Below are 11,966 nucleotides of genomic sequence, written 5' to 3' on the forward strand. Positions count from 1 at the left end.
AAATTAGAAGTGACTTAGGAAATTTCATATAGCGTATCTCTCTGGAGCCAGTTTTTAAAATAATTCATCAACAGATTAGGAAAAAAGTCCATTTATTACATAAATTGGCACAGGTAATGACTTTCATGGTACAAATGCCTGTTTGTATGAACTCGTTTATGGGATCCTGCAGTTCTGTCTGATGTTCTAGGGAGATGTACACATGCGGGTGTCCCTTCAAGGATTTCCAGCCCTGTGAATTTATGAATCTGTTGACTTCAATATTTAGTTAGCCTGGTTTCTAAGGTCATCGCCATAATTGACATGTTATTGGAAATAAAGTTAAGTTTTCCTTTATTTATAAGGGTTAACTTCAGTTTTGAAGAACGTGAATCAATTCATAGTTGGCCGGAAGCCAGTGTCTCCTTCACGTCGCTGTAACTCAGCACACACACACGAAAAGCGCACTCGCTTCCTGAGTGCCTTGTGAATCTGCAGTGATTAATTCTTCTCATTATTTTGCTGCAAATTCTCATGACCCTCTCTGATGATTCGATCAGCCACTTAGAGTTTATGCATATTCATATCTCTGCGCTCCTGCCGCAGTCGCTCACGTCTCCTTCGCTGACTGGTGTGTTCTTGGTGCAGTAATTGAGCCGCAGTAGATTGATTACTCTGGGGAGCTGTAAGGCCTTTAAAGGTGAAAACATATCAGTCCTGTTAATTAGGAAACAAAAGCTCCGGTGGCAAGTTCAGCAGTCAGATGTTTCCAGTGTAGAAAAGACGAAAGGTATGATTGGTTCCTCTCCAGGAACCTGTTTACTTTTTAAATTTGGAATTAAATCTGTATCAGTGCTAGTGGAGAATAGCCTGGTTTTGTGGATTTTCATAGACTGCCCACTGAAGAGGACCTGGTTTATAATATTAATACTATGATCTGGGACCTCTCAGATCGGATTGGTTGGAAAGTGAGTTTATAAACCCCTTCTGTAGCATTGGCAATATTTATGTAAAATGCCTTAATATTTATTTTTTATTTTAGTTATTTTTTTTAATGTTTATTTTTGAGAGAGAAAAAGAGACAGAGCGTGAATGGGGGAGGGGCAGAGAGAGAGAGGGAGACACAGAATCCGAAGCAGACTCCAGGCTCTGAGCTGTCAGCACAGAGCCCGACGTGGGGCTCGAACTCACGAGCCGTGAGATCATGACCTGAGCCGAAGTCGGACGCTCAACCCACTGAGCCACCCAGGCACCCCATAGTTAGTTATTTTTTTAAGTAATCTCTATCCCCAGCATGGGGCTAAAACTCACAAACCCGAGATCAAGGGTCAGTCACATGCTCTACCGACTGCTTCATATTTTATATAAGTATAGAATGCTTGTGGGTTAGTTTTGGTATTTAGAGGCTTAATCTGGTTTAGTATTTTAACACTGATTTTTTTTGTCAACTTAGTAGTTGCTATGTGGAAAAAGGGTGAAACTTTATTCAGTGTGGCATAAAAGTTGAACAGCTTTTTATCTCTTTATCGTAAGTTTCCGTTGATTCTTTCCCTCATAAACTGTGTGTTAAGTAATACATTGTCCTGACAAAAACGATCCTGTGTGGAACAGTGGCCTCTGAAAGTAAACTCGTTTCAACATGGAAGCCTTTGGAGTTCATCCTCACTGACGTCTTTTCCTCATGTGTGCTCTTCTCATGTTATGGTATTTCTGCGGCACATCCCCTCCCCGTCCCCCAGGGATGAATTTTTCTTTTGGGATATAGTTCATACACCATAAAATATGCCCTTTTTCAGGGTACGATTCAGTGGGTTTTAGTGTATTCACAGAGTGGCATAACCATCACTACTGTCTGATTCCAGAACATTTTTATCACCCCAAAAGAAACCCCATACGCATTAGCAGTCACTCTCCATTTCTCCTAATCCCAAGAATCTACTTTTTCTCTCCATGGGTTGACCTGTTCTGGACATTTCAGTAAATGGAATCCTACCATGCGTGGTCTTTTATATGTAGCTGCTTTTACTTAGCATGATGTCTTCAAGGTTCATCCACATTGTAGTATGAATCAGTACTTCATTTTTTTTTGAAGGCCGAGTAATACTGTATTATAAGGTTATACCACATTTTGGTTTTCATTCATCAGTGGACTAACATCTGTGTTGTTTCCACTTTTCGGCTGTTGTTACAAATAATGAACATTCATATACATCCTTGCCTTGTTGTTGATCTTGATCTTTAGGAAAATATTCAGTCTTCACCACTTGCTGTGATGTTAGCTGTGAATTTTTCATAGATGCTATTTATCAGGTTGAGGAAATCCCCTTGTGGTCCTATTCTGTTGAGTGTTTTTATCATGAAAGGTTGTTAGATTTTGTTAAATGCGGCTTCTGCCTCTTTTGAAGTGATCATATGGGTTTTCTCTTTTATTCTGTTGGTTAATATGGTGTATTACATTGGTTGATTTTCTTGTATGGAACATCATGATATTCTACAGAGTTTTTATATAATGTTTTACTGTTGTGGTTTTATATAATTTGAATCAGTTTCTCTACTTTATATTTCAGGCATTTATTAATACAGCGAAAGAAATTTATGAAAAAATCCAAGAAGGAGTCTTTGACATTAATAATGAGGTATGTGTGTGTGTGTGTGTGTGTTATTGGCTAATATTAATTTAGAATTGAATTTTAGTTACATAGATTCATGATTTTCTGTTCTTTTTAATTCCTAAAATGAATTTATGACGTCCGTTAACACACTATGATCATCTAACCAAAAATTTGTTATGTTTCTAATGGGTAAATGTTTATGTTCTAATAGAGCATCACTTTCTGAAAATGGATTAAAATAAGTAACCCTATCCATTTATTGCAAGCAATGCAAAATAAGATAAATCCTCCAAAGAGAGGAGAAATTCTACTTTCATCCACACGTCCATCTGGTGTCATCTGCTTTGGGGAATCCTTTTCTAGTGTGTAAATGCCCATACTACGTTACTAATGCAAGATGCTCTCTCTGTTGTCTAGTATGAAAGAGGGACATATCTAGTTTGGAAATTACTCCCTGTATAGCATCGTATGTTTTCATGAGACTAATATATGTAATTGGCAATTAGCGTTGTTTTTGGTTTTGTTTTTGTCCTTTTTGTAGAATTATTTTGAGCCAGTTTTGATGAATATGATTAGGATAAAATATAAAGCCTCGAAGCATACAATCCAGAGTGTTTACCGAAGGGCATCGTTCTGACCTAAATCCCCACTATGCATTTATTCTTATTTATTTCAGAATGTTTATTGAATATGTAGTATATTATTTAGTCTTACATAAATATCTTTGCCATTCCCGTGGTGAGACTTCATGCTTCCAAGAGAAAAACCCTTACTCCTCCTACAGTTGGAATTAGGAAAGCTTTGTGTTAGAAATCCTTTACTGCACGTGTGGCTCTTGGCCTGTACATGAGCGAGGCTCTTCATTATTTGCCTCCATATTCTTTGCTAAAACAGACGACCGTTTGCCTGAGGTTTCCAGAAAGTACTCGATTTTCTCATTTCTTTTAATTCGGAGGAGTATGTTTTCTCAATCCTATCTTCTGAGCTTACGCGGCAGAAGATTTTGAGTTAATTTAAAGACGACACCGTGCGGAGACTAATGCCGTAGAAACTGAACAGCCACTGGGCCTCTGTTTCAAAGGGCACGCTCACTGTTTCTGCCTGGTTTCATATAGTAGCTGACTGCTTTGCTGTGCCTGCCGCAGCTTTGATTGTAATGTGCTGTCAGGAGCCAACAGGCCGTGCGATTTATTTGGCCCGGTGCCAAGTCTGACTCCTTGATTCCTCAAGAAGCTGCTACCAGCCCAGAGGGGGCAAAACCAATGAGCCATAGGGCATGCTTTTTATTAAAGAGGAGTCAAAAGAGCGAAAAGAAACCACATCAGCTGCTGTCAATGCTGAGCTAGTGCCAGAAACCCCAAGGCCACTACCGTTACAGAACAACTGCCAAGCACTATAAATCTGAGATTTACTGTGACGTCAAGTTTCCTTAAGAGCTTAATTTCTGAAGCTACCGTATTACTTTGCTCAAAGTGTTGTATTTTTAGGTAAAACCCACTTGAGGGAGTGCGGGTTAAGACAGAAGTGTGAGTTTGATGAATGAAAGAACTACTCTGTGTGTGGCTTCTTGGCAAGCTGCCATGTCTTTGGGGATCATAGAAATTATTGATGACACAGAACACTCATATGCCCTTAGCCCGTACAGCTGACTCAACACGGAACAGAAATGCCGTCCAGAGAAAAGGCCTTACGTTGTATCGTGGAGCCGCGCAGACTCTGCCTGCGTTTCTCTCTCAAAGATTACCGGCAGACCCGCTCTCAGACAGTTTCTCCGTCGTGAGAATGCCCTGAAGGGCAGCGCTGCCTGGTTCCCGTTTACTCCTAAGTACCTGGTGTGATGAGGAATTCTTTTCAGAAACATTTCCACAGGATTATTTTTAAAAGGAAGGAACATCCCAGCCCCTGGGAGACACTCCTTCCAGTGTTGCGAAAATCTGCTTCATCTGTATTGTTTTTCTGAGTTGTTGGGTAAAATCATGTCCTTGGGAATTCCACGGGGTTCTTTAAATGTAGTTAAACCATATTATCTGGTTGGATCCCGTTAACTTTTTTCTTTTTTTTTTCATCCCTTTCCCCTTTTATTTCAGGCAAACGGCATTAAAATTGGCCCTCAGCACGCTGCTACCAATGCCACACACGCGGGCAATCAGGGAGGACAGCAGGCCGGGGGCGGCTGCTGTTGAGTCCGTGTTTACTGTCTCGCTGCCCCAATGCGGCTACTCACTTCCTCTTTCACTCTGTCCTCCTGCTCAGCTGCGACATGAAACTGTTTGAAATGGCTTTATGTCACAGGAGACTTTAATCCTTCAAATTCTTGTATAACTTTGAATAAATGGTTAATGTTCACTTAAAAAGACAGATTTTGGAGATTGTATTCATATCTATTTGCATTTGATTTCTAGGTCAATTGATGTGATTATTTTTGTTAAATGTTGTCTTGTGCCCTTACCTATGAACTGAACTGTATTAAACACTACAGAGTCATCTTGAGCATTTTAAATCAGTTTGTGTGGTTAGGTTTCCCAACACCCGTGGTGACCTAATGTTTAATATTACAGAACTGTCCTCAAGAAGTTTGTCAGTTTTCAAGGCTATAAGGAAAACCAGGACTCCTTTAATTCTGTATTTATCATTTACTTTCTGTATATACAGTTTAACCTGCTTGGGTGTAATTTGCCAAGCTTGAATTCTTTAATGCATTTGCATAAATTCTATACTGTTTAGAGCTTAAAGCTACAGAAGCATTGTTAGGAATTGCTCGGACACTGAATTTTAAACTTTTTGACATTGTTAACAAGCATGTTCATTCTTTCTTGTCACTAGTCCCAAGAAAATATGCTTAATGTACATTTACTAAAGGCTATGTGTGCGTTAACCTGTTTTAATGCCAAAAGTTTGCTGTATGTCCACAGTTTCTTTAAGATCTCTTCGGAAAAGGATTTGTTTGCCTTAATGAATACTGTCGGGTAAAAACACAGTATAATGAGTGAACTGGGCAGAAGCACGAACTCCCTACACCTGAGCGACTCCAAGAAGAATGAATGTCCACATTTAGATGGCGCATTGTGAGGACTTTAATCTTTCCTTCAACACAATAATGTTTTCTTTTGCTTTTATTCCCATGATTTCTAAGTATATTTTTCATGCAGGACAGTTTTTCAACCTTGATGTACAGTGACTGTGTAAAATTTTTCTTTCAGTGGCAACCTATAATCTTTAAAATATGGTAAGCATCTTGTCTGTTTTGAAGGGGATACGACAATAAATCTACCAGATGGAAAATCCTGTTGAAAGTAGAAAAGCTTTAGTAATTTACTCAGTGTGGTGGTTTTTATCCTTTTTTTTTTTTTTTCTCTCTCCCTTGGTCTATAATGAAATTGTTACAGCAGTGCAAAATAAAATCCTATGTATAAAAGTGTTCTTTTTTATTATGACCACATCCTTTTTTAATGTCTTTTTGTAGTCCACGCTTTTACGCTTATTTAAAAAGCAGATCTTTTAAAGGGTCAGCATGTTTAACACCCTTTGTAAAAATTTTGCTTAAACGTGATCACCCTCTTCAATACTGAAATTCTTTTGGTTGCTGACGATGGAAGGAAGTATTTCCTACTTCTCGGTGAGCACAAAGGTGCATACAAACTATAAGAAGGGTTAATAAAGAAGTTCTAAGTATGAACCTACTTTGAATGCCCTCACTTCAGCAACTCTCTGCAGGTGTTCCCTGAAGATTCAGCAATACTCTGTCAAAGGTCTGACATCACTCTTGCGGGAAATCACCTAATGTTATCTTGGTTTGATTTCACTAGCTCCTGGAGGCCAGAGGGACAGGTGAGAGAAAATCAAGTTTCCCGAGTATTGTTATTATCAACTTGTCTTTCCTTAACGTGCACAACTCAAATGTACTGCTCTTAACAATTCACGCTCCTCAGTGATGAGTAGAAGAAGTCGGGGCAACATGGGCTTGTTATGCTCTACGCCAGGAAGGGGATGCGTCTTTGGAAACTGCTGTTTTTAAGCCGTTGTTAACTTTTCCAAAAGCTTAACGTGTTTCTTTTCCACGCTGTGTCCCCTAAGCGTAAGAGGGGAAACTCCTGGTAAAAACAACAGCAGATGAGCACATGTGTTTTCATACCCTAAGGAAACACGGAGCCCTCCTACGGCCCCTACCGCAGCAACCTTAGTCGGCTTTAGTCTTGGGCAGCAGGGGTGAGTAGTAGACTTCTATAATTCGTTACTACTTTCTCTGCGAATCTCATCTGCCCTTCAGAAATACATGCGACGAATCCCTCCGCGTCAGTTGACAAGAGCAGTTGTCAGTGTCTGGTTTCTACTCTTTGCTCATTTTCTTATCCCTGTCATGAACATGTGATGTTGGCCCCTGTCATGGAATGTTTAATACCATCATTGAGTCTTTAATTGATCTTTGATCAACTTTTGCAGCATCTACGGATACATTCAAGAGCTAGAAAATCAGTCACTAACAAAATAAATAACAACTTTCAATGTCTTAACAGGTAACATTCCAAAGTTACCTTTGGACTTCATCTTCATAAAGGCAGTGTTACTATCTGTCTTCCAAATCAAAGACAACTGAATCAGGAGCAGCTTTTTGAAAAAGTAGCATGTAATTTGATAATATAATTCAAACAGCATGGGAGCTGAACTCGATCTTCATACACAGGTTGTTTTTAATTTTAAAATAGCCTGTTAGCAGGAAAATAGTCCCTATTTATCTTCTAACAGTCAAGAGGGTGGGAAGGTAAATGATCCCAAAATGTGTCTAATCATTCAAACAATGAATTACGTCTGGCTTTGGAACATATTAAATATTCATTCTCTCACAGCTAGTTAAACCGTATCGAAGCTCAGTACTAAGGTTGACAGCATAGGGTTTGATTATAGTCAATAATAAAATAATGAAACATAATAAATAAATGACAATAATGCAAAGAAAGAAAACCCTGCTTTATAATAAATAACAATTGACTATACAAAGAGTCAAACGGATATACCTAACCTGTGTTTCTTGGGAATAAGAATTTACATGTGCTTTGGTGTTCAAATGAAAATAGAACCTAGTCCCATAGTAGAGCATCTCCTATTGTATTGGTATTTACTAGATAATAGTACTTGGTTGAAGTCACGACGGGAAACTTCAAAGGGCCCGTGCATATACACAGTATTCTCTCTCTCCGTCACTCTCTTCCCTTCCCCTGCATTCTCTCTGTCTCTCTCTCTGTCTGTCTCTCTCTCAAAATAAATAAACTTAAAATCCTAGAAAATGCAAAAAAAAAAAAGTTTTAAAAATATTTTTAAATGTCCCTAAAATATAATTAAAAAATTCAAACGTAGAGAAATTCAAATTAAAACAGATACCATTTCTCACCTATGAGGTTGGAGACTGGCAGAAGTTAAGAAAAATTTGACAACACATTCCATTGGTGAAACTCAGATGTTGCTGGTGAAGTGCAAACTCGTCCTGCCTTTCTGGAGAGGAACTTGGCCATAAACTAATAAAACCAAAAACGCACGCACTTGTTGACCCAGCAGTGTCACTTCTAGGAAAATACCCTGATGATACCTTCCAACAATGCAAAAGCACATATGCACAGAGTTGCTCACTGCAACGTTGGTTGTAACTGCAAAATACTTGGAGGTGACCTTAATGTCTAAACACAGTGATTGAATAAACCATGACACTTCCATGCAAAGGGAGTCCTACAGATGTAAAAAAGTATGAGAAGAGCTCTATGAATTGATGTCATTTCCAGGACCTACGAGGCGAGAAACACAAAGTGCAAGAGTGTCTACAGGTTACGGTCATGTAATAAAGAAGGCAATATAAGAAAATACACATGGGGGGCCTGGGTGGCTCAGTTGGTTAAGCGTCCAACTCTTGATTTTGGCTCAGGTCATGATCTCACAGTTCATGGGTTCAAGCCCTGTGTCAGGCTCTGCACTCCTAGTGTGGAGCCTGCCTGGGATTCTCTCTCCCTCTCTACCTCTGGCCCGGTCACATGTGCACTCTCTCTCAAAATAAATGAACTTAAGTGTGGGGGGTGGGGGGGAGGGAGAATAAGCTAGAAACTAATGAGACTGGTTACTGGTGGGTTTAGTGTGGAAAGTAAGGATTGGGAATGAGGTATTCAGGACAAGTGACGCCTCTTTCAGTAAACGTTTTTGTTTAGCTCTTGACTCAGAGCCATAGTAATGTTTCTAATACTCCAAAAGTAATTAAAATCAGCCATGTTCAGGGAACTCGAAATAGAAAGTAATGAATGAACCTGCCTATATTACAGATGAGTGACAGTACCACACTGAAGGGGAATAGGAGAGAAAACTAGCATACTAGCAACTAGAAAACTAGCAACTTTGGAAAACAGGATTTGACTCTATATAAATGAAAGTTGGGAAAGACTAGACTGAACCCTGTGGTGTTGAATTGAAGTTGGAGATGTTAGGAACTCATGGTTTGTATATGTACAGGTGCATAGAGAAATAGAGATAGAATAGATATACACCTTTCCTAGTTTTGTCTATTGAGAGGAGGGTCTAAAAGTAAAGACCCCCCCCACCCCCACCCCACCCCGCAGCAGTGAGCACACCAAGTATTGAGATACTGGTTTCTAAATACCATTATCCTATAAAGGGAACTGGTTCTCCTAGGGGAAATAGTTGATTCCAGGACTGGAGGAGGGAAATTCTAAAACAAACTCGGAACATCTGTGATGCCAAAAAAGTAAGAGAGTGCTCATAAAATCACGGGGATGGAAAGGGGAACATGAAAAAGGACTCCAGAGCCAATTTAATTCTTCCGATGGCCAAATCTGGAACGATTTGAAGAAACAACTCGTGCTAGTAATGGATTATAAACCACGGAATAGACATCAATAATGAAGGGAAGAGGTATCTTTTCTTTATGGTAGAATACCAATTAGAGCTAGAAGGCATGATGTGAACAGAAAATCCTCTAAAACAGAGTAACTGTTAAAGATAGGAATCCTTTCCAGCTGAGCAGCCTAGAGAATAGAAGTGTCGTTCACATCTCCTTGCAGACTCCTGAGCACTACCAAAGTGTGTTGACAGTGTTCTCTTTAAAATTATCAGCTTTCACTGCTATTTTCTACAGAAAAAAATTCTAGTTGAAGATAAATCTACCTTGTCCACAACAAGGGAGGGAAATATTTATTATTAGGCTATCAGCATAAGAGAAATGACCCATGGCAGCCATTTGTGGAGCTGTGCCTGGTGGGCTGACGACTCACACTGCCCTCACTCTCCTCTCTCCAAATGGTAAAGCAAGACAGAAGGAAAGCAGATTCTGTGTAGTAGTCTCAGCATTTGAAATATAGAAGCACCCAAGCTGCTTTACGGGGGTAGAAATAAAACACATTTTGTTACCTAGGACTGTTGTAGTTGCGAGTAACATAAACATGCAAGTCATGGTGTCTTGTGAAGAATGAAGGGGGGTAATATGTAGGCTTAAGAGACTGAACATTCAGAAGACCCCAGATCCAGTGGCTCAAATCACATCAATAAAGACGATCTCTCTTCTTAAAAAAAAATAAAATAAAATAAAATAAAAAAAATAAAGATAGGAATCCTTAATGCTAAATGTAGTGGGCAAAAGCATGACGAGAAACAGGATATGTTATGTTCACAGGCTCAGTGTATCCCCACAAGATCTTCTCACAAAAGGAAAAATACTAACTTGATGGCTGGCCAACTTGACGCCACCTTCATCAAATGGTCAGTAAGATGTGAGGACATCGTGTACCAACTGATGGGAGGCACTGAGAAGGGCACAGTTCTGCGAGATTCTTGCCAAAAATGCATAACCTCAACCCAATCATTAGGAAACCTCAGACAAATCCAAACTGAGGAACGTTCTACAAAATAAGTGACCAGTAACTCTTCCAAAATATCAAGGTCATGAAAGATAAAAGAATGAGAAACGGTCACAGATTGAAGGAGACCAGGAAACATGACCACTGAATTCAGTGTCGGAGGCTGGGTGGAGCCTGGAGGGTTCTGACGGAGGAGGGGTGCACAGAGGGGTTCTCTGCTACTAGCATGATTCTGTTTCATAACCTGAACGGGGGTTACGTGGAACTTTGCCTGACAGTTTTGAAACTATGCTTCTGTGTTTTCTGTACTTCTTGCAAATAAGATTTTGTCTCATGAAACAAAAATGCTGCTTTATGAGCTGCCCTTAAGACTTAAATGTGTGATGTTTACCCGGTCCCCTTCAACTGGGTTGAATTGTGCCCACCCCCCAGAGCATATGCTGAAGTCTCCGCACCTCAGAATTTGTCTTTATCTGGAAATAGGACTGTTTCCGGTCTAATCAGTTAAGATGAAGTCGGTATGACCGGTGTCCTTAGAAGAAGACCGTAGCCATTCGAAGACAGAGACACACGAGGAGAAGACCGCGTGACGATGAGGGCGGAGATGGGAGTCACGCAGCCACAAACCTCAGCCTCAAATGCCTAAGACTGCCACCAAACCACCGGAAGCCAGGATGAGGCAAAGAAGGATTCTTGTCCAGGTTTCAGAGGGAGCACAGCCCTGCTGACATCTTGACTTGGAGCTGGTCTAGCCTCCAGAGCTGTGAGAGAGTTGAGTTTCTTTTTTAAGCCACCCAGCTTGTGGCCCTTTGTTACAGGACACATCCAGACGCCATTCAGAATGTGAGATATTCGTCCATGGAGATTTCGTGAAAGATCATAGATACAACACATAGGTCTTTCTCGATATGACATTAAAGATAGAATTTTCATCATTACTTACCCCAGACTTCAGCTTAAAATTGAAGTGGGTGTCCAAGGTGTAGAGGTGTGATTTGAGGAGTGGGACAATGAGATCCAAGCGGGGACAGTGCCCAAGTTCTAGAAACGACAGTGGCTGGCAGCTGACCAAGAGGGCTGCGTTTGGGGGTTGGGCTCCCGAAATCGTTTAAGAGAACCTGAGCGTTGCTAGCGAGCATTGAGGACAGAGTGAAGGCCCCTAGCCGGAGGGAGAGCCAGTCACCAGAGAGCAGGCCGCTGCAGTCTTAACATTCGACAGTTTTGCGCTAAAATGGCTGCTTTCCGGTCCTCAGGAGAATTCACGTGTACAGGAACTTGGGAGATGGCCACAAAGTCAGCCCCCTGCGACGTCTTGTCACATGTGCCCGGGCATGACTTGGGAGCGGCTGGCATACAAGTTAGCCAGACTCCAGTGCGTCTTTTTTATTTGCTTATTTTTAATTTTTTTTAAGGTTTATTTTTCAGAGAGAGAGAGAGAGGGAGACACAGAATCCGAAGCAGACTCCAGGCTCTGAGCTGTCGGCACAGAGCCCGACGTGGGGCTCGAACACATGAATTGTGAACCGAA

The 11,966-nt window shown here is 40.5% G+C and overlaps 1 protein-coding gene across 2 annotated transcripts in view; it reads left to right on the plus strand.

The window, feature by feature from the left end:
• Window positions 1–6,009, plus strand: part of RAB2A (RAB2A, member RAS oncogene family) — an 85,815-nt gene extending 79,806 nt beyond the window's left edge. For both annotated transcript variants that reach the window (XM_078441415.2, XM_060610594.3), the window contains exons 7-8: window positions 2,547–2,615; window positions 4,679–6,009. In XM_078441415.2, the coding sequence (XP_078297541.1) occupies window positions 2,547–2,615; window positions 4,679–4,774 (165 nt within the window). In that variant the 3' untranslated portion in view covers window positions 4,775–6,009. The remainder of the gene's footprint in view (window positions 1–2,546; window positions 2,616–4,678) is intronic.
• Window positions 6,010–11,966: the final 5,957 nt, after the last annotated feature.

The sequence above is a fragment of the Panthera onca genome, chromosome F2, assembly GCF_046562875.1.
Source record: "Panthera onca isolate mPanOnc1 chromosome F2, mPanOnc1 haplotype 2, whole genome shotgun sequence".
NCBI lineage: Eukaryota > Metazoa > Chordata > Mammalia > Carnivora > Felidae > Panthera > Panthera onca.